Genomic DNA, 24,439 nt, shown 5'->3' on the forward strand with positions numbered 1-24,439 from the left:
GGGTGTGATTGTGCTTGTGGTTTTGCTGACTGGATCAGGTGTCACGTTCCGACACATATATTGGATCGGGTGTCACATTTTGACAAACATATTGAATCAGGTGTCACGTTCCGACACATGCATTGGATCGGGTGTCACGTTCCGACACACTAACAGTTTGAGAGAACTATTGTGATTCTTATACTTATGTCTACTTGTCATTGATAATGGAAGATTGTATGTTTCTCTGAATTGATAACTGAACTGTATTTTGTATATGTGTGCTTACTATGTTGTGATTGATTGTTGTATATTGTGCTTATGTGAGTAAACTCGTGATCCTACTAGTACACTGTGGTTGTGTATTGATACTGCATTTGCTCTTTCTTTATTGAGTACAGGGCATCTTCAGGCGGCTACTGACAGACCTCATTTAGGAGATCACTGATCGAGGCTGAATTCAAGGGTGAGTCACTTTTTCCAGGCTGTCATGGGTTCTCTTTTGTTTAGTCCATTCTTTCGGACTCAGACTATCTATTAGGGTGTTATGTTTTAGTTTTCGGGGCTGTACCCCTTATTCTTTGACTTGTCTTTAGTAGAGTTTTGGTACATTGACTTTAAGGTTCTAGGAGTTGTTTTCCGCAAATGTTTGGTAGTATTTTTGTTTAACTTTTGGAGTTTATAGAAACCCTATATTTCTTAGACATTTAAACATGCCTCCATATCTTTAAATGTTTTGGTTTTTGTTAAGTTGTGTAGTTGGATTTTAGATAGAGTAAGATATCTTAATTTTTTGGAAAAAAATAATAAAGTCATTTTCGTGGCCAATTATTACCACAAATTGAGTGACCATTAAGACAATCAATTCGCTTTAACAAGCATGGGATAACAACTTTGGCTAGATTAAGTTACTTGCTAATTTTTTTAGAAAATGATCAAAATAGTCTTTAATATATGGGTAATGCTTTATTTTGGTCTTTAATATATTTCACTTGATTGAAATGATCCTTAATATATAATAAATGTGATCATTTTGGTTCTTAATATATTTCACTTGATTGAAATGATCATTACTGTATAACAAAAGGTGCCAATTTTGGTCCTTTATCCTAAACTTTACAGATTTATCAAAAAAAATATTAAATTTAATTATGGATCCACGTGGCTAACAAAATTCACCTTTGATGTCTTCTTTGTTAGCTCCAAAGAAAAATTCCATGAAATCTAACACTATTTTCTTTACTTTCTCTAACAAAATTTATTATTTTCTTTTGATTAAATTAGAAATGGGTATTACTCAGTAGAATAATATTTTAGAAAAGAAAAAATAGTAAATTTTGTTGGAGAAACTAGAGAAATTGTGTTAAATTTTATGGAGTTCTTTCTTTGAAGCTAACAAAAAGACGACGATGGTAAATTTTGTTTGCCACGTAGGATCTATAGCGAAATTTAACACTTTTTTTAAAAAGAATTGTTAGGTTTTTGGAAAAAGACCAAAATGAACACTTTTGGTCATACATTAAGAACTATTTCAATCAAAGTGAAATATATTAAGGATTAAAATGAACACATTTGTTATACACTAAGAACTATTTCAATCAAATAAAATACATTAAGGATCAAAATAAAGCATTATCCATACACTAAGAACCATTTTGATCATTTTCTCTGTTTGCTTATAGAGTTCAACAATATCCGACAAGCATCAAACATATTTTTTTACTTAGACAACAGAACTACAAATACTCTAAAAAAAATCAGAAATAGAATAGAATAAAGAATGAGATAGTCTATATCCTGTATCGATCATAGGATCACTCTATGAATAGGTCAATTCTCGATTTCAAGCTTATCCTCTTAAAATGGAATGGTATGAACGCTTAACATTCTTTAGTTTTTGGAATAAAAAGATTAATGGGTAGGTGCATCAAATTTAGGGTGGCTTGTGTTTTAATTTGATCCAAGTTCTAAAATAGTATTTATACTATTTTTAAAAATTAAAATTTGTCACATCACTACTACTTTTTGAAAAATACAAAACTTAGCTAATTAAGATCACCTCTAAAGTAAATAGAGAAAGTATGAGAGGTCATTAAAGTAATCAGATTGTCGTGATATGTAATGGTAGAAAAACTTAGGCTAGTTTAAATTACTTGCTAAATCTTTCTACAATCAATTTCTTAAAGAGTTCAACAAGTCCTGGCAAGCACCTTAAAAATAAATACTCTAATTTTAAGACTCATCCTCTTAAAATGAAGTGATTTGAATGCTAGACTTCTTTTAGTTTTTGAATAAAAAAAAGTATTGATCGGTGCGTTAATTTAGGGTGTCGTGTTCTTATTTGATTCCATGTTCTAAATTTTTTATTATTAATTTTTTGACTATTTTCTATAATCAGATTACCTGTCCCTTCTCTTGAAGAATACAAAATTCAATCTATCATTAAATTGAGTAAGATAAGTAAGATTTAGGAGTGTGCAAAAACTGAATCGACCAATAAATCGAATTGAAAACATGTTATTGGGTTATAGTTATTGGATTATTGGGTTTTTAATGAGTTTATAAAAAAAGTTATTAGGTTATTGGTTCAGTTTCGATTTTTACCCAATAAGATGGTAATAATTTTGCTACTTTACCCTTTCTAAATATTAAATATTAATAATTTAATATATATAACTAGACACTATAACTAATCAAATTATTAGTATTCTATTCACTTCACACTAGGCCGCTTTGGTCTTTACTGTTGACTCAAAACCTAAAGACTAAAGTAATGATTTGCAATTGTAGCTATTTGATTTTAGTTTTAGTTTTAGTCTTGTTGGACCATTTGATTTTAGTTTTAGTTTGTAATAGTAGGTAATAGCTTTTGCAAGTTTGTAAAGGTCTGTAATTTGATTAACATTAGAAATTTCATACTATGTTTTGGCGGTGACGGGTGACATGTAATTGTAGCTTTCGTACTACATATGTTCTTATGGATGCAATTTTTCATTATCTTTCTTGTTTCACTATATCAAAGCATTTAGAGAAGTGAGAAGGCGTATATTATTTTATGGACATTTTCTTATTGGGTAAATCGAACCGATAAAGATAAAAAATCGATAACCGAAAATTGATAAAAATATATTATTGATTTGTTATTGGGTTAGCATATTTAGAAACCAAAAGTCGAGAAATCAAATTAATAATACATAAAATCGAACCAAACAGACCGATGCACACCCTAAGTAAGATAACTTTAAAAGATAAAATAAAATTATTCTTGATGGTCAATTACCACAAAGAGTGAGTACCACTGAGGCAATCAACTCGCCTTGACAAGCACCAGATTATAACTTTAGCTAAATCAAGTTACTTGTTGAATCACTCCTACAGCTAGGGATGTACATAAGTCAGTTTGGTTTGATTTTTCATTTAAAAAAATCTAAATTAATTATGTCGATTTATTAAATTTAAAAACCAAATCAAACCACATAAAGTCGGTTTTTCGATTTCGGCTTTAGTCGGTTTTTTCGGTTTTTTGATTTTTTTGGTGTTTTATAACTATACGGTGTTTGAAAAAGAGATCAAATATAGTTTCACTTACTTGTGTGATAAGCTAAACTTAAAAAATGTTAAATGAATAGAAATTTTTGAAAAGACGGTAAAATTCACATGAGTACAAAATATTTTTTTTTGAAATATCAACACTCATTATGTTAAATTAATAAGATTAAAGGCTACATGAAAACTGAATACAAAACAAAATATTTACAAAGTAAATTGTTAACTTTGAATTTGAAAAACTATAACAATATAATTGTAATTTCGGATCTAAATACAAAATAAAATATTTACAAATTTTACAACCCAAATTTAAAATAAAATATATAAACATTGAAACCTATAAACTAACTAAAAATATATTAACATAGTAGATTATAAATAATATTTTTTATCTATAAATAAAATATTATATATATATATATATATATATTATGTCGGTTTAGTTTGGGTTCGATTTGACGTTTTTTCTTTTAATACCAAACCAAATCAAGAGTGGTCGGTTTTTTTTTTCAACCGTCAAACCAACCAAACTAAATCACAAATCGTTTTTTTTTATTTGATTTGGTTTGACTTTTCGGTTTGACTTGTACACCCCTACCTACAGCCAATTGATTAAAGAGTTCAATAAGCACCCAAAAATAATTTGGGGAAACTACATAAATGGGTCATAAAATTTAAAATAATTACTCCCTCCGTTTCAAAAAGAATGGTCTGGTTTGACTTGGCACGGAGTTTAAGAAATTAAAGAAGACTTTTGAATCTTGTGGTCCTAAATTAAAGTTATGTCAAATGTACAAAAATGCCCTTAATCTTGTGGTCTTAAACATGCCACGTGGAAAGCTAAAAGTAAAATGTTACCAAAAAAGGAAAGAGGTCATTTTTTTTTAAACTGACTAAAAAGGAAATGAGGTCATTCTTTGTGAAACGGAGGGAGTACAAGTTTATACTCAAATTTAAAATAATTCCTGAAATACTTATTTTTTCATAAATAATTAAAGCCCATACCCCCCATTCATTAACGCTGGTAATTTTCGCTTAACTGATACTAAATCAGTATCATATACTGTATTGGTATCATTAAGGCTGATAATTTTCGCTTAACTGATACTAAATCAGTATCATATATTGTATTGATATCATTAAGGCTGATAATTTCGCTTAACTTGATACTAAATCAGTATATATATACTGTGCTTGTATCATTAAGGTTTCTTGTTCAGAAATTACTCATTAGTCAATGATACTATAAGAGAGTATATGTATATTGTTGTGGTATCGTTAAGGTTTCTTGTTCAGAAATTACTCATTAGTCAATGATACTATAAGAGTATATATATAAACTCTTATAGTATCATTGACTAATGAGTAATTTTTTAACAAGAAATTTTAATGATACAAATGCAGTATATATATATTGATTTAGTATCAGTTAAGCAAAATTATTAGTCTTAATGATACTAATACAATATATGATATTGATTTAGTATTAATTAAGCAAAATTATCAAACTTAATGATACCAATACAGTATATGATACTAATTTAGTATCGGTTAAGCGAAATTAGTAGGGGTATATAGTGTAATTATTTAGTGCGGTATGAATGTAAAGGGATATATGTTGTAATTATTTTGCTTTTATGGGGTATTTGTTTTGTGTCCCAAATAATTTTAAGTAAATTATAGGTTTAGCAAAGATAAAAAACATATTTGTATGTTATAGGTATAGTTTGTATAATTGCGCTCCATAACAAATTTTATGTTTGTTATGGACCTATTAATCTGTATATTTTGATATTCATTCCAGTTGTATAAGTATATATTTGGAATTTGTATACAAATAAGGAGCTGACTTGGCTGTAAATTGTATAAGTATATGTATTTTGTTGTGATTTTCAGTCGTATATGCATATGTGTATTATATGTATTTGAATATAAATATGTATATGTAACTGTATTTTGTATAAAAATAGATTTATATATACAAATCTCTCTATCGCTTTATACAAACACAAATTATACAAAAAAAAAAAGTGATTTGGCTATAAGTTGTATAAGTATATTCTTTTTGTTGTGATTTTCAATCGTATATGTATATGTGTATTATATGTATTTAAATATAAATTTATATATGTATATGTAACTGTATTTTTGTATACAGATAGATACATTGTATTTTGTATAATTTGTGTTTGTATAAAGCGAGAAAGAGAGAAAGGCAATAGAGAACTGGGAAGGGGAAAATTTGTATTGTATAATTATAAGTGTATAGGACGAAGAGATATGTATTTGTATTTGTATATTCATTTTTGTCTCACTTTATACAAACACAAACGCAATTTATACATTTGAGTTTGTATAAAGTGAGAGAGGCGAGGGAGAGTAGCGAGCGAGATGTCTGGAGAGTGGCGAGCGAGATTTCTGGGGAGAGAGGCGAATGACAAAGTGTTTGCTACGAATTAGAATTAAATGAAACTATGGTTATAACATTTATTTTAAATTTTGTTAGAATTTGGCGAAAATGGTAAACTAACATAATTCGCACTGTGTTATTTTACCTTTTTGAACATTTTTACTCTTTTAACTTTAATACCTTTTAATTAAAAAATGAAAAAAAGATTAGTTAATTTAAAATTTAAAAAATATTATAGACTTTTTTAAATTTTTTGACCATTTAGCATTACTCTTCCCAAATCTCTCCTAACAATCAATTGCTTAAAGAATTATTTAATAATTATTATCCAGCATCCGACTATCTTTAAATATTCTAATTTCATGACTCATCCTTTTAAAATCGAATGGAACGAAGGCTTTTTCACTTTGTATTCTCTCTCACGTTTTTCCCTTCTTTGGAGAAATTACATAAGTGAAGGTCTTTTATTTAATAATTACCACTTTTAAGTATTCTCTTAATTTATTACCATTTTTGTCAACTTTTAGCAATACTGATTTAAAACAATTTTGTTCCTTTAAACTTAGCAAAAAGTGTTGTCATTCGCAACTTTTAGCAATACTGTCATTCAGCTAAATTGTTATATATGGTTAAAAGAATAATGTTGACATATGTCGTAAATATTTTTTTAAAAGTGTACACGCAAGTGATTTTCCCTTTTTCTTTTCCTCATCCCCATTTTTCAATTAAAAAAAACAATAAAAGAAGAAAGAAAGTGACCATTAAAACAAGAGCAACTTTCACATATAGCAAACACAAAATTCATATTTGTATGCTATAGCAAAGTTTGCATAACTGCGCTCCATAGCAAACATATATATGTATAATTCAATATACATATACAAAAAAAAACAGTTGTATAATCTGCTTTGGTATACATATACAAAAAGATCAATTGTATAAAGTGAGCGAGCGAGATCTGGGAGAGTGGCGAGCGAGATTTGGGAGAGGGTTGAGAGGGGAACGAAAATATATGCATATATACAATTTTCACGCATTTTATACATTTGCGATTTTGTATAAAGTGAGAGAGACGACTGAGAGAGCGAGATTTGGGAGAGTGGCGAGCGAGATCTGGGAGAGGGGAACGAAAATATATGTATATATACAATTTTCTCTTGCTTTATACAAACACAAACGCATTTTATACATTTTGCGTTTTTTGTATAAAGTGAGAGAGACAAGTGAGAGAGCGAGATCTGGGAGAGTGGCGAGCGAGATCTGAGAGAGGGGAACAAAAATATATGTATATATACAATTTTCTCTCGCTTTATACAAACACAAACACACTTTATACACTTGCGTTTGTAAAAAAAACGAGAGAGGCGAGGGAGAGAACGAGAGTGGCGAGCGAGATTCACCAGGAGAGAGGTGAAATAGCAACAATTTGCTATGAGGTACAATTAAATCAAACTATATTTATAGTATTTAATTTGAATTAATAGTTTACTATTATATACAATTTTCCCTTAAAACAATCAACTCGCCTTGACAAGCAATCGGATTTGTATCAAAAAAGTGATGTGTACATGCCCTGTTATGTAATATTACTTTTTTAAGAAAATAAAATAAATATTTTTTCCTTTTTTCTATTATTTTCTTGCCTTGGTTGCAAAAAGGGATTATTATGCATGTAGTAGATTTTTCTAGGATGGAACAAGAAGTGTTGCTTCGTCAAAAAGTGGAATTTTATTTTAACTTAATGCTAACATAAAACTTATATTGGCAAGACCAAAACAAAGTACTATAGCTAGTTCTAATAAAGATGGAAGGGAAGTCTAGGTTCCATAATCACAGATATAGGCTTATTTGGGTGTGTAGTTAATCCATAAATCTCCTCCATGCTTATATCTACTGGCCTCATATCTCCTGCTAATTTCCAATTGAATCCATGTAACAAGTTAGCCATTGTTGTTCGAACAACCTTCATACCAAGGCTATACCCCGGGCACTTTCTCCTTCCTGAACCAAATGGCAACAATGCGAAATTTTGTCCTTTTATGTCTATGTTATTTTCTATGAATCTTTCTGGAATGAACTCTTCTGCCCTGTCCCAATACTTTGAATTTCTTCCTAAAGACCACGCGTTTACATAAACAATTGTCCCTTTTGGTATGTCATAACCAGCAACATTACAATCCTCAATGGAGTAATGAGGAGGAAGCAATGCACATAAAGGGTGAAGTCTAAATGTCTCTTTAATTATGGCATCTATATAAGGTAGCTTAGAGAAGTCCTCTTCTTCTACCCATCGTTCTTTTCCAATGGCTCTGTCAAGTTCTTGGTGTGCCTTGTCCATGATGTTTGGTCGCCTCAAAAGTTCTTGAAATGCCCATTCTATTGTTGCTGCTGAAGTATCTGTTCCACCAGCTATCAAATCCTAACATTGATAGCAAAAAAAAAAAATCAACTTATGGTCATGTAATGTTATTGTAGTTGTAAAGAAAATAATTAAACTTACATGTATTAATCCCATTAGCCTATCAGATGTAAGCTTAACTTCAAGATTAGGGTCATCAGCAAGGTGCAACAAAGTATCAAACATGTCCTTAGGAACATAATCCTCTTCTATTTGTCTCTTTATTGCCTTGTGATCTTCAATTACATATTTGAAAAATTCTTTGAAATTTTTCCCTAAAGTCTTCATTTGCTTTACGTATCCTTGCAAGTCGAACCAACTAAGCCAAGGTATCCAATCCCCAATATTAATCACCCCACCAAGAATAAACCACTCATCGAGCATCTGTTGTAATGTTTCAAGTGTTATTATTGATGAAGCATCACTACTATAATATTTGTCACTCATAACCAACCTACTTATAGTGCGAAGTGTAAATCGAGGTAAATGGTCTTTAAGCAAAACTGATTTTCCTGAGAGAGGAAAAAGACGAGAAATTAAAGTTCGCCCTTCCTCAACACGGATATATTCAAATGAATCAAGCCTCTTGGGACTAAATATCTCGGTTAGGTAAATTTTTCTAGCTTGACGCCAATATGCACCGTAAGGTGCCCATGTCATGTCTGAGTAGTTATAACTAGTGTATTTACCAGCAGCTAATTCAGGACGAGATGCAAATATAGCATCATGTGTTTTCAATATCTCTTTAGCCATTTCTGGAGATGATGCTACCAAAATAGGCTTCGAACCGAATTTTAGTAGCATTAAATCTCCATATTTTTGAGAAAGATGGTGAAAAGACACATGTGGGAGTGAACCAAGGAGGTTCAAATTGCCAATAATTGGCCATGGGTTTGGACCTGGTGGTACTTTCCTTTTCGGATGGTTGAATATTTTTAAGACAAAAGCTAATGCCAGTAGCCATGACCCAAACACTATGAAAACCCAAGAGATCTCCATATCTGATAATTCAAGAACACTAGAGAAATATTTATAGGGCAGCCTACCACTATATATTAATTAAGTATTATATAAAAATAAAGAGTTTACATTGTGTAAAACTCTTTTAAGTCACTTTGAAAAGTAAATTTTTTTTCTAAAGGCTAATAAGTACTATTAACTATGAGTTGCTCATTAGAGAAGAAATGATATGAATTGGAGAAAAATTGATAGTTTTCATGAATTATGATTCTTTTTTTTTGTTTTTGCCATTTTGGAATTGATAGTCCTAAATAGTAAGTCCCTTTTTTCTTTGTGGAAGATAATATTTGGACGATTACAAATTCAATTTTGTTTTGCCTTGCTTTCAATTGTAAGATAAGCACCAATGCTTAATCTTATCTCTATGAATTTAATAAGTCACCTTTAAACTTTTCCATGGAAGCGGGGCCACATGTTTCGTAGCATAGGTAAGCATCCACGAGACGTGTTGTGGTGCATCAAACTAGAATAGCCTTTAAAACGATCCAAAACAAAAATGATTAGTTGTATCAAATAATAAATCACTTTCTCCGCCATTTTGGTAATAAAACATAAACAACTCAATATATATTCATAAAATATAATTAAATTAATATTCTGATATGAAAATGGAAGAATAAATCTGATAAATTAAAATATTGATATAAAAATTATCAAACTACACAACAATGGTGAGCATCTAATCAAAGAACAACAGAGAAGCCATAATTGGCAATTGAGAGAAGCAGTTTGCAGAATCTGAGATTTGAGAAAATGTGAACTCACACTTTGTGTATTGATCGATACAAGTATTTATACACAAGAATGTAATGTTGACAGCTGTATCCAACTAAGCAAAAGTAGAAGATAAGAAAAGAAAATATCCTAACTAACTTTCTGATTCCCTAACCAACTTGATGTGAAAGCCTAACTAACAATCTAACTAATTGACTAGCTAACGGTAATTAACACTAATTACAACTAATTACAATGCATAATTAGATTGTTAATACCCCTCCTCAAGTTGGTAGTGATGATCTCACAGCCAACTTGCCAAGGACTGCTGAATGTTTGACACCAGTAAGTGCCTTTGTAAGGATGTCTGCTAGCTGCTCAGTAGTGGAAATGTGATGAAGGGAGATGAGCCCCTCCTGAAGTTTATTGCGTACAAAATGACAATCAACTTCGATGTGTTTGGTCCTTTCATGAAAGACAGGGTTGTGAGCTATATGAATAGCAGACTGGCTATCACAAAAGACAGGGATTGGAGAAGGATCAGATATAGTCAACTCAGTAATCAACCTGTGAAGCCAAACCAATTCACCTACAACTTTTTTGAGTGATTTGTATTCTGCTTCTACAAAGGATAGAGAGATGGTTTCTTGTTTCTTTGATTTCCAGCTGATTGGGCTATTTCCAAGTAGAACCAAGTAGCCACTGACTGATCTTCTTGAATCTGGGCAGGATGCCCAGTCTGAGTCACAGTATGCCTTAATTGAGCAATCAGGATCTCTGGATAGATGAAGACCCAAGGTTGGATCTTGTTTCAAGTATCTAAGAAGATGAAAAATTGCTTGAAGGTGTGGAGTTCTGGGGTCCTGCATGAATTGGCTCAAGTGTTGAACACTAAAGGCTATGTCCAATCTAGTGTTGGTAAGAAAATTCAATTTTCCCACTAGTTTTCTATAATATGTGGGATCAGGGAGTGGAGTTCCCTCTTTGGCTCTGAGCTTGACAGTTGGATCAAGAGGAGAAGAAAGTGAGCTATAATTGAAACAGTCATATTCCTTTAATAGATCCAACACAAATTTCCTTTGAGAGACAAGAACCCCTCCTGGTATGTCAAGTATTTCTAACCCCAGAAAGTAATGTAATCGACCAAGATCTTTGATTTTAAATGTACTGTCCAAGTAGGCCTTGAGATGTGTGATTTCAGTGATGTCTGTACCAATGAAGATAACATCATCAACATAGACTGCAACAAAAACTACTAAGGAACCAGACTTTTTGCAGAAAAAAGAATAATCATGATGTGAATGGACATATCCTCTGAGTGATAAAGCTTCAGTCAACTTGGCATACCACTATCGACTAGCTTGTTTAAGTCCATAAAGAGACTTATTGAGCTTGCATACCAACCCTAAGTCATCTACAGCAAGCCCTTGTGGTAGTTTCATGTAGACTTCTTCATGGAGATCACCATGAAGGAATGCATTATTCATATCAAGTTGAAACATATCCCAACCTTTCTTGACAGCACATGCAATCAGAGTCCTCACAGTGGTCATCTTGACTACTGGGGAGTAAGTTTCTGTGTAATCTACACCAGCTTGTTGAGTGTACCCCTTAACCACTAGTCTGGCCTTAACCCTTTCAATACTGCCATCGGATTTGTGCTTCACTTTGTACACCCACCTACAATCAATTGCTTGCTTTCCTGCAGGTAATCTCACAAGATCCCAAGTATTATTCGCATAGAGTGCATCAAATTCTTGTATCATGGCCTTTTTCCAAGCAGGACTTAATGTTGCCTCCTCATAAGATGAAGGTTCACTATCATGACAAATGTTTTCAACCACTGCTTGACTAGTGGAGGCAATGACATTAGGAGGAATGTGGTGGTGTTTAGTGAACAAGTTAGTGAGAGAAAGAGCACTGGAAAGAGATTGTGTGGGAGCAGGGGTCTTTAAAGTAGGGATAGAAAAAATGTAATCCTTCAAGTGTGAAGGGAGCTTATTCTCTCTTTGTGATCTCCTCTGCAGTACTGCAGGAGGAGAGGGCAGTGTGGGAGTAGGCTGATTGTGAGAGGGGGAATGAGGATGGTGTGACACATTTGAGTTAGTAGTAATCATATCTGTGTGTTGATTTAACAAAGTATTATCAGGTATTGATTCAATACAATCAGAGAAATCAGTTGAAGAAATTGTTCTAAGAACGAAAGGAAAAATGCATTTTTCTAAAGTCAAAGTAAAAGGAAATATATTCTCATGAAATACTACATCCCTAGACACATGTATTCTTTTTATTGAAAGATTCATCACGTTATATCCTTTTGTTCAGAAGGGGTAACCTACAAATATGTGAGGAGTGGTTCTGGGTTGAAGTTTGTCCCTCTGAACTTTGGGTAATGTGGGATAGCATAAACACCCAAATGATCGTAGCTGACTGTATGTTGCCTTTTTCTTATATAGGACTTCATAAGGGCATTTATTTTTTAGGTAGGTTGAAGGGAGTCTGTTTATGAGATGTGTTGATGTAAGTATGCATTCACCCCAGTATTTCATGGGAAGTTTTGATTGAAATAGGAGAGCTCTTGCTGTTTCCAGCAAGTACTTATGCTTCCTTTCCACTATGTTATTTTGCTGGGGTGTATAGGGACAACTCCTTTGATGTATTATACCTTTGGTTTGAAAAAAAAAATTGTTTCAGTGTTATTAAACTCCAGCCCATTGTCTGTCCTGACACTTTTAATTGTGGTTTGGAACTGATTTTCTGCCATACTTACAAAGTTTTTAGGAACCTGTAAGGCATTACTTTTGGTGCTCAATAAGTGAGTCCAAGTAGACCTACTATAGTCATCTACCATGGTGATGAAATATTTGTAATTGTCATGTGTGGGTATGTGGTAAGGACCCCAGAGGTCAACATGGAGAAGTTCAAAAATGGTATTAGAATGTGTGGTACTTTGACTAAAAGGTAGTCTTTCTTGTCTTGCCATGGGGCAAATGGTACACATAAAGGGCTGTTTAGCAGAAAAACTAGCTGGAATTGTAAGTATGTTTTTCATCTTTGCAAAAGGCATATGGCCAAGTCTATTGTGCCACAACAAGTCTACAGTATGTTTAGTAGAAGTAGTGGAAGAGTTATTGTCTTTAAACACATTTTGATCATTATCAGAAGTGGAAGAACATATAAAAGTATCAGTACATTTATTTGCAAAGCAAGGATAACATTCAACAGAAATGTTCTTATCATTTGAAACTTTACTACTAAGACTAGAAAAAGAAGGACTGTGGCTGTTGTGGGGTATATAGCAACAGGTGGAGGATTTAACATTGTTATTCAAACATCCTGAACAAAGGAAATAAAGCCCTTCTCTGCTATTACCAAGCACCTGAGGCCTCTTCACTGAAGAGGCCTGTAACAAACAAGATGCACTAGTGAACAAAACTATGCAATTCATGAAAAAAGTCAAGGAATGAACTGAAATTAGATTGTATTTAAAAGAAGGCACATATAATACTTTGTGTAAAACAATCTGAAATTTCAGATGTGATCACTGCATCACCAAATTCTGTCAATCTAACTTTATATCCATTAGGCAAAGAAACAAGCATAGGGTAAGGCATGGTTTGGATGTTGGTTTGAGGATCTGTTAAAGGTTATATGGTTTGATGCCCCCGAGTCAATGATCCACAAGTCAGCACTTGATTTAAAACATTCACATGAAGATTTGCCAAAATCTACAGAGGAAGAACATACTACAATACCTGCAAAGTTCACAGAACCAGCAGCTGTATTCGAGTTAGTTGAGTCCTCTCCCTCGACTCGAAAATGCTGCAGAAGATTCATGATATGAGCATATTGATCCTTAGTAAGTGTGGCATTTTGATTGTGATTGCCCTGTGGACAGTCTTCTCCCTGAGTAGGCATCATGTCATCAGGAGATCCATGCACATTAGCCACAACTCTTTTTCCCTTATATTCATGATTGTTGTTCTATCTAGCATGAAATCCATTGTTCCTGTTAGCCTGGTTGTTGTGTCCTTGTGGATATCCATTTAACTTGTAGCATTTCTCCCTGATATATCCCGTCTTTTTGCAGAAATCACAAAACATAGCATTCCTATTACTACTGCTGCCTGAGTAATAATTGGATCCTCCATAGTTATTGTTATTTCCTGAGGTACTGTTACTTCCAGAATAGTTGTTGTTGGAGAATGATGTCTTGTAGTTCCTTCCTGCTGGTCCCTTTTCATTACAATTGGAAGTATTTACACTCAAAGAAGCTGACTCCATAGGAATTAGACTAGAAGGTCTAAATTCTCTCTGTTTCTCCTCTTGGATCAGTAAAGAGAAAGCCTACGCCATGGATGGAAGAGGATTCATCATAAGAATGTTTCCTCTTACCACAGTGTATGCCTCATTCATCCCCATCAAAAACTGTACCAAACGTCTATCATGTTCTGCTCTGTGTAGCCCATCCTTGGCTCCACAAGTGTAAGTGCAAGAGCACTGATTTCTCATATTCAGAGTATTCAATTCTTCCCAAAGCTTTTTGATTCTAGTGTAATAGACAGTGATGTCCAAATTACCTTGTGTGAGATCATTAATTTCCCTCTGTATCTGATATAACTTTGCTCCATTAGTCTGATCATACCTATCTTCAAGTTCTTTCCAAAGTTCCACTGAATCATTAACATATTCCACACTATCTGAAATCTCCTTAGTGAGGGAATTTAAGATCCAGGAAGTTACCATATCATCACATAGTTGCCATTGACGTGACTGAGGTGAATTCACAGTTGGTTTAACACAGCTACCATTGATGAACCCGAGCTTGTTCTTCACTGACAAAGCTCGCATGACTCCTCTTCTCCAGGATCAATATCCTGTGCCATCGAATTGAACTGGAACTAGTACCATTCCAGGGCTATCGGAGGGATACACATAGAGAGCACTGCTCGCATCACCACCAGTAGAAGTTCCCTCTGTTGAAGGAATATTTTCAGCACTTGTCATGGTAAAGGATCAACTAGGAAGATGAACGAAAAATTCAGGTCGAAAGAGACGAGAGCAAGCTAGGCTCTGATACCATATCAAACTACACAACAATGGTGAGCATCTAATCAAAGAACAACAGAGAAGCCATAATTGGCAATTGAGAGAAGCAGTTTGCAGAATCTGAGATTTGAGAAAATGTGAACTCACACTTTGTGTATTGATCGATACAAGTATTTATACACAAGAATGTAATGTTGACAGCTGTATCCAACTAAGCAAAAGTAGAAGATAAGAAAATATCCTAACTAACTTTCTGATTCCCTAACCAACTTGATGTGACAGCCTAACTAACAATCTAACTAATTGACTAGCTAACGGTAATTAATACTAATTACAACTAATTACAATGCATAATTAAATTGTTAATAAATCATGAGAGATGTTAGCTTAGCATCTTACCACTTCATGCTTCTAGCAGGGGTTTGAATAGTATTTGCTTTAAATTGTAAAATAAAGAGAATTTGAAATCAAATTTGCCACATTATTAATTCACTTTGAAAAGTAGAAAATTCACCTAAGGTGATAATTAAAATGAATTAAGAAAAGTCAAATAAAACTTTTTAAAAATAAAATAATTAAAGTTATCCTTGATGGTCAATTGCTACTAATTGAATGACTATTAAGGCAAAACTCACCTTGACAAGCAATAGGAGAAAAAAACTTTGGCTAGATTTGCCTAAATTATTTGTTAACTTTCTCTTATAATCAATTGCTTAAAGAGTTAACAAGTCCCGACAAGTAATTAAAAAAAAACTTTTACTTGCAGACAAGCAATAAACACTCTAATTTAATTTCAAGACTTATCCTCTTAAAAATGGATCGGTGTATCGATAATAGGGTGACTTATGTTTTAATTTGATTCAGATTTTAGATTGACGTTTTACTTTTTTTTTTTTAAAATGACATTTTTCATTAATAATCTTTACAAAAAATACAAAATCCTGCTAAATTGATCAATAAAGTGAAAAAAAAAAAGATGAATGGGTCGGTGCATCAAATTTAGGGTGGCTTGTGTTTATATTTGATCCATGTTCTAAAATAGTATTTGGACCATTTTTAAAAAATTAAACTTCGTCACCTCAATAGTTCTTTTTGAAAAATACAAAATTCCGCTAATTAAGATTACCTCTAAAGTAAATTATAAGATAAAGTCTGAGTGGTCATTAACGGAAGAAAAACTGTGGCTAGATTAAGTTATTTGCTAAAATCTTCCTATAATCAATTTCTTGAAGAGTTCAATAAGTCCTGACAAGCACCTAAAAATAACTTTTTCTAACCGACAATTAATAAATACTCTAATTTTAAGATTCATCCTGTTAAAATGGAATGATTTGAACGCTTGAGCTTCTTTTAATTTTGGAATAAAAAATATATTGATCAGTGGGATGATGTGTTCTTAATATGATTCTATGTTCTAAATTAGTATTTTTGATTATTTTCTTAAATCAGATTTGTCACTTCTCTTTGAAAAATAAAAAAATCAGCTTATCATTGAATTGAGAGCCTGCTAAAAACTGCTCATTTCTAGAAATACTTTTTAAAAATAGTTTTTCTGAAAAGTGGTTTTTCTTTAAAAACAAATAGTGTGTGTTTGGCTAATTCATTTTTAAAATATTTTTGATAAGCAATTGGTGTTTGACAATTTTTATAAAAAAAGTATGTTTAAGAGTTAAATTACGAAAAAGGACAAGTATCAATGTGCTTTTAAGATTATTTTATAGAGAAAAACTATTTTAAATATCTAATACATATCTTTAATTAAATTTTTATTTTAATTAAATTAAAATGTACATATTCAAATTATTAATCAATATTATACATAGATAATTAAATAAATAAAATATCAATATAATGTTAACATGAAGAATTAAATATAATTAAAAATATCAAGCAAATTAAATTTAAAATTATTATTATTGCTTATTTCTAATAATACGTAAAATAATACATAAAATATAAATAATAATATATAAACATAAATAAAATAAAAAATTTATCATATAAAAATAAAAAATAAAATTCTTGAATGAAACTTAACAAAACTTATGAAATATGTTAATTAATTAATAAGAAATATATTAGTAAATATGTAAATATGTGAGATATTTCAGTCTTCAAAAAAATAATTTTCTGCTTTTTTTAAGAAGCATAAATTTTTCGCTTCATCCCAACAATAGAAAAATTCTTTCTGCTCCTATAGCACTTTTGATGGTTTGCCACACACCTGATTTTTCAAAAAAAAAAAAAAATTTGACTTCCAACAGCAATGTCAAACCGGCTCTGAGTTAGAGAAGTAAGATAATTTTGAAAGACAAAATAAAGTCATTCTTGATGGTCAATTACCACAAATTGAGTGACCAATAAGGCAATCAACTCGCCTTGATAAGCACTTTGGCTAAATCAAGTTACACTTGTTGAATCACTCCTACAACCAATTGATTAAAGAGTTCAAAAGGCATCAAAAAAATTATAGAGGATATTCGTAAACTTAAATAGCGGAGCAAATCACACGACTCTATGATATTTTGTTTTGAAAACAAATGCAAAGAACAGTTGAGAGGAGAGAAAGAATTCGATTTTAGTGTTCCGGTGTCTCAATTCCAAGGCAAGGCCTATAAATTTATAGACAATAAAAGAGCAAGATGGAAAAATGCAATTTAGATTCATTTTCTCAATTCTCATTCTCACCTTAAAATCCTAACAAAAACATATAAATTATCATTCAACCATGAAACACAAGCGTGATATTATTACCATCAAATATTAAGCCATCGTAATCATTTAAAATAGAAGGATGATAAATAATACACAACGCATGAATGTTACAAGATAAAATCAGACACCACACATGAATGTAAGAAATAAGGTAGAGTTAGGTAATTAAATTGGGATTCATTGTATTTATATAAGCACTATTCATAGGATCTAAACATATCTTTATTGAAAAATGAAAAAAAAAAGAAGAGAGTCTCATATTAGTAGTAAATGAGATGGGTGGTCTTCCTATACGGTTTGATAATATTTTTCTCTTTGAACTAATTTTTGAGGTGTGAATGACGCTCAAGACCTTGGGTACGTTTGCTCTCTATTCTGAACGTCAATCAAATCATTTGCCAAAGTCAAAGTCAAGTCTTGGGTTGCTCTCTATTCCGAACGTTAAGCAAATCATTTGTCAAAGCCAAAGCCGAGCAACGACAACAGTGCGAGGGGCATACTCTACTTAATTCCTTAAGAGGTAAATAAAGTGTTCCCTAATATAAGGACAAAAATTTTGCTTTCTTTAATTTACCAATGAGGAGAAATGACTTTTCATTTTCCCTTCACTTAGAAATTCTCATTTTTCCAATTCACACGTTACTCAAACCGAACAAAATACTCTCTAATAGAAATGACTCATGTCCAAAATTAGAAACCAAGGTCTCTAATTAAAAACAATATAGACTTTTTAAGATTTAACCAGGGTTAAATCATATATACATTTCAATTTAATTTGTTGATTCTTGAGGTGACTTGTTAGTTGGGGCGTCTATAAAAAGAAAACAGTAAATGGTTAAGACTCAAAGCATCTAGCTACAAATATGGCTTCTTTGCACAAATTGATCCAATTTCAATTTCCCCTGTTCTGCTCTGTCCTCTTAGTATCTCCTCTATATTCAACTGCTGCTCCACTTTCAAAACCCAATAATGCGATAGCACTTGTTAACAAAGTTTGCTCAGACATGAAAGACAAATCGTCATGCATAAATTACCTCAAAAGCAATCCTAAGGTAATGGCAGCTGCAGCAACATCAAAACCCTTAGAATTTGCACTTGTCATTCTTCAGTCAGCAGTGGACCAATCAAAAAATACACATACATATCTATCGAAACACAAGAGAGGAAAACTCAGTCCACAACAAGCTACTGAGGCTTATGCTCTTTGCAGTGGCTAGTGGATTGGAAGGGAATCTTAAGGTTATTAAAAAGGATAAAGGCTATGCTAGTGATACATCAGATTATGATCTTAAGGTGACTCTCGACAATGCCACAAGTTGTGCAACGCACAAATTCAAGATCTTGAAATAGAAAAAGGATTAAACAATGCGCAGATGGCTGTAGGAGCTGCAGACACCATTCTTGAGGGGCTTAAACCTCCCAGAAAGCTTAATATAAAACTTTGAATTCCCAAATAATTAACTGTATCATCATTTCTATTCAATAATCAAATGAAATTTCCATGCTGGAATAAGAACTAGTATGAAAGATGATCAATTTTCTTCTTCCAAGCCTTTTTAAGAAAGCATTGTTACGACCCAATTTCGAAAACTAAGGTTTCGAAACCATTTTCGCAACTTTGACAAATTTATTGTTGATTTTTGGAAAAATTACAATTTGAAAGTCGTCACTTAATTTTTAGGAAAAATTAAGAAATTGTTTAGAAAGGAAATTTTTTAAGAGAACATTTTAAATAAAACCAGAGTCGGGTAAGGGTTCAAATAATTCTCTAAGGAAGGTTTAGGCATCTTAGAGAATCCGCTAAGATACTTGTGCATTCGTATTAGCCCAAATAAAGAAATAATTCAAATGTTAAAGTGCCAAAATAAAATTTTAACTTAACAATTTATCCGAATCAAGTTTTTGAGTCGAATAATCAACATAATCGCTTAGGCATGGATTTGAAAGCTAAATACTAACTATGAAAGAATATGAATAATTCTCAAGTTAGTCTTGAAGTTTAGATTGTCTAACTTAAAAGAGGTTTTGAAAATTAAAATACTTAAATAAACAAATGACGAAATAGAAGAGCCATTAAAAAACCGCCAAAGGATTCATCTAGGTTAAGAAAAGGATCTTAAAGTTGTTAGCTTTCACAATCAAATATAATAAAGAAAATATAGCAATGATAAGGCAAAAATAAGGGAAATAAGGAAAACGAGGGGGCTGCTGAAATTTATTTCGCCTTTCTGGTTGATGTTGCTGCTGCTGTTTCAATTGGACCTTTGAGAGTCCAAAAATTATCAATTTTCGGCCTTTTCAAGGCTACTGTTGCTGCTTCGTTAATTATGGGTTTTAACCCAATTTTTGCTCCTCATTTTAGCTCTTTGGAGCTACTGCTGCTGCTGGTTTTTTGGGTCTCAACCCAATATATCAGCTTCTCTTTAGTAACTTGGCGGAGGTTTGACTCGAAAATAAGAGAATGCAAGGGAATGAAAAGTCCGAATGAACTCAAACGGGTGAGTTCATGCAAAGGAAATGAGGAAAAAAAGGATTAGTAAACGAACAAATTCTTTAATAAACTAAGATATAAAGCTCAAGAATAATCAATTCAACAAATTGTCCTTCACCACAATTTAACCAACAAACCCATTATTGCCAAAGAGTTACTGCCTTAACATGTTGGAATTAATCATAAGAAAAATAAAATTATAACTAAAAGCCAATGAGAATTAAAAATATTTAACAACCAAGATGCACTTCTCATAGTGGATAAAGAAATCATAGTATCCAATCCCGTCATAAGGACCATTTAAACAACAATCAGCACTTTGGTAGCATATGATAAAAGGAATAAAATAGATTAAAAGTTCAAAAAGAGAAACCTCCTCTCAAAATACAATAAATGTAAATCGGAAAGGAGAACTTAATTATATACTAATATATGGTCAAGCTTAACTACTGAATATTTTAACCAAGAAAAGGAATTAAGCTTAACTTACACAAGACAAATAAATAAACAAACAAATATCATTTTAATGGTTTATCACTTAGAAAGACTATAAACCCCAAAACTTTGACATTTAACTGATTTAGGAAAAACAAGATAGGTGGCTAATATTACAGTGAATGCCTCATTCTATTAAGTAGACAAACATGCATAAAAAAAATACTAAGAGACGCTATCGAAAAACAATTTATCACTTAAGGGAAACAAAATCAAGTGACAATAAGCTAATGCCTAGAAGAGACCAGCCATATGGATACATATATTCACAATAATTTTTAAAAAAAATCACTGATGAGCTTAAAGAGAAGGCTACTACAATATTAACACCATAATTAACTGAAAACAGAGAAGTAATATTTTGACAGTTTACAAAGAACTAATACTAGCTACAACATAAAAAGAATTGACAACTCTTAAAGAATCATTTAGCTTGCTTACACCTTGCTAGGGCAATAGAATGCTCAAGATATGAATCATATTTAAAACGAGCGGCAACCAACTAAAGGGTGAGCTGCTATATCTCAAACTTGAAACAACATTATAAGTGAAGGCAGAAAAATGAACAAAACAGATTCAAAAATCTTTCAACTAAGCAGTTTGAAGGAGAAGAACGACAACGACAAGAAATTTGCCGTCCTTAAATAAAGAAATCGAATCAATAACATACTTGAGTAATCCAATTGATATTCTCGCAAATCAGATGCATAAACATAACTCAAATGCTTCTTATCTATGTTGACACCCAATTTTGACCCTTCCCGATTGATTAATTTTCGAGTTTCTTAAATTCCAAACGATTTGAAATAATTGACTTTATAAAATCCAAATTAATTTTTTTTGAGTTATTTTAAATAGTTGTCACTTTTTTTTTTATAATTTCTAAATAATATATATGTTTTATGTAATTATGAATATAATTAGTATATTCTATGAATATTCTAAAATTGCCTCAAAAAGATTTTAATTTCACTTAAATAGTTGGTTAAATGGTTTACTTAATTAATACTTATATTTTGAGTTATTAATTTATACCTAAGTTAATTATTTTATTCCGTTAAAATTAAGAAGCTCGTAAATTAATTCACATTATTTGAATTGTAGCCGAATTTGCTAACTAACTCAATTTGGCTAAGTAATAAAATTTAATTGGCCAAAATTGCAATCCATTGGCCAAATCCTCAATTCAAAACCTAATCAATTTCATTCAACCCATCAAAGATAGGATTTTGGGCTTATTTGACCAAATTCAGCAGGCCCAATCCTCATTCACTTCTTTCAGTAGCCCATTTCTCCCAACTCTTATTCCCTTTTCCAATTCAGCGCAGCCCACTCCAAATTTCGCGACCCAACTCCATCAACCGACCTGACCCGTCCACTTTTTTTTCCTTCACAAAAGAGACCCAGAAAACGACGATTCCAAACGTTGGACAGCGATATCACGCCATCTTCACGATACGAGGAGACATCAACAACGCCTAGCAAAATGCGGAAATAGTAGCAACCAAACGACAATTCCAAACGACGCTAACGTTCGTAAGGGGACGAAAACCACATGGCAAATACACGGTGTGAGCAAGACGCGTGCTTGGTACCAATTTTATTGTCATCTTCTTCGCGTACCTCTCCGATAGTACTGTTCCAGCCGTGATTTTCGGCAAAAATCATCTGATGTAGCAGCGCTGGATCGTCCTTGGGGAAGTGAGATCGCTCCACGTTGCGCCTAAGGACAATTGAACCGATCTGAGATGTCCATCTCCCATTTCCTCTTCCGAAATGGGTTGAAATTTCAAAAAAAAGGGTGTATCCCCTGAATTGCGAAAGAAATTGGGAGTTTGAATTTCAAATTGGTCCATTGTCTTATCCGATTTCATCTGTTTCCCCCCAAAATTCCGAACCCTAGTTTTCTTCTATATGCCTCATCTTTCTCCATTTTTTTATAAGAATTGTGGTCCTGTGGACCCTTTATTTATTCCCAGCCACAAATGTGACTGTCACCATCCAAAATAAAAGAAAATACAAATGAACCTTCCCCAAATGTGTCGGTCCAAATCTACCACTATGATGATTTTAGGAAACCTCTGCTTACACTTCCTCTCCTCTACTTTAGCTTCCTCCATTTTTGTCATCTCCACAAGCTTGCAGCAGGAGCTCCCTCATTGGTTCCTCTCTTTGTAATGGAGTATTCTCCTCTTTGACTCGATTGTCCGGCGTACCAACAACTCCAGCAGATCCAGCTAAGATCTCTGCAATCAGGTAATTCTTTATTTTGTTGTACTCCACCATGTCATGTATCTTGTCTTCCGTTCCTTTAGATGTTGTTGCAACTATACAGTAATTTTATGTCATGTATCACTCTATATGTTGTGTTAACTGATTCTTGATTGGCCTGGTTCGGATTCTCAATGTCGGTATTTGCACCTTGTCCAAATTGATAATGCATTTTCCTTTATTAGGCAGATTTGAGAATGTGTCGAAATGAACCACTCCCTCTGATCCTAATACTGTGTTTGCTATGAAATCTGTTAATTTGTTCCCCTCCCTTAATGTATGTTGAATCTTTGCTTTGGTGATCACCATTAAGCTTCTACATTCTTCCACCAGCTCTATTATGTCCCATGGAACTTTCCAAGAGTTTGTTAGATATTTAACAAGACTGAGTGAGTCAGACTCCAGCCAAATGTCCTCTAATCCAACCCTCTTACAGTATCTTAGTGCCTCCAACATTGCAATGATTTCTGCTTCCATATTAGTTCTTATACTAATATCCTCTCCTTGTGCATATATCAGATTCCCTGTTTCCTCCCTAATACAAAATCCATAAGAACTTTGTCCAGGGTTCCCTTTACATGCTCCATCTGTGTTAACTTTAACCTTATTTCTTGGTGGTGGTATCCATGTTATGCTTTTGACATGCAGCTTGGGTTTGTACTCATTTAGAGACCTGATTATATTTTCCAAATCTCTAGGAATTCTTTTTATCCAAGGATATTTAACTTGAATCAATTGATGTATCTGAATGCTTATGTGCTTCTTCATCTGATTAAAACTGCAACTTCATCCATGCTTGAATGTATTCCTCCTCTTCCACAGAGCCCACATTATCATTGTTGGAATTGCTCTCTGAATTCCCATTAGTTTTGTGTTAGCCTCTTTGGTCCACCATTTGGTTATTAGTTGTTGCAGGTGCATGCCTTCAATATTTATACCTGCACAAGAAGCAAATTGTTTCCATAACCTATTGGCTATAGAAGCTGTTAGAAAAAGGTGAGTCATAGTCTCTTGTTTGCTGTCATTACAGCACCAACATCTTGAGACTATCTGAATGTTCATCCTTTTCAAGTTATCATCTGTTGCTATTCTTCTCTTCCAAACCCTCCACAAAAAGAAACATAATTTAAAAGGCATTTTATGTTCCCAAATAAGCTCAAAGTCTCTTCTTTTCTGCTTTTTCTTCCTTAAACCCTCCCAGGCAGATTTAACACTGAATTCACCATTATTTTCCAACATCCACCAAGCTTTATCATTCATCCCATCTGTTAGCTTTGGTGAGACATTTTCTATTATACATTCTGTCATTTCCTCTGATAAGTGATACAACAACATCTGTTTATCCCAC

At 32.6% G+C, this 24,439-nt stretch overlaps 3 protein-coding genes across 3 annotated transcripts in view; 1 reads left to right on the forward strand and 2 right to left on the reverse strand.

Annotated features, from left to right (window-relative positions):
* Positions 1-24,439, forward strand: part of LOC125834031 (uncharacterized) — a 509,901-nt gene that overhangs the window by 406,192 nt on the left and 79,270 nt on the right. The window lies entirely within an intron of this gene.
* LOC125834013 (trimethyltridecatetraene synthase-like) lies at positions 7,644-9,336 on the reverse strand. Its single transcript, XM_049513190.1, has 2 exons — positions 8,439-9,336; positions 7,644-8,357 (listed from the first exon to the last, which is right to left on the reverse strand). Exons 1-2 carry the CDS (start codon positions 9,333-9,335, stop codon positions 7,734-7,736), a joined length of 1,521 nt encoding a protein of 506 aa, XP_049369147.1. The 5' UTR covers position 9,336; the 3' UTR covers positions 7,644-7,733.
* On the reverse strand, positions 14,055-14,921 carry LOC125833844 (uncharacterized). The gene is made up of 2 exons (XM_049513008.1): positions 14,466-14,921; positions 14,055-14,417 (listed from the first exon to the last, which is right to left on the reverse strand). The coding sequence occupies exons 1-2, from the start codon at positions 14,919-14,921 to the stop codon at positions 14,055-14,057; spliced, it is 819 nt and encodes a 272-aa protein (XP_049368965.1).

This window comes from Solanum verrucosum, unplaced genomic scaffold, assembly GCF_900185275.1.
Source record: "Solanum verrucosum unplaced genomic scaffold, falcon-dt-bn FXZP01000108.1, whole genome shotgun sequence".
NCBI classification, from domain to species: Eukaryota; Viridiplantae; Streptophyta; class Magnoliopsida; order Solanales; family Solanaceae; genus Solanum; species Solanum verrucosum.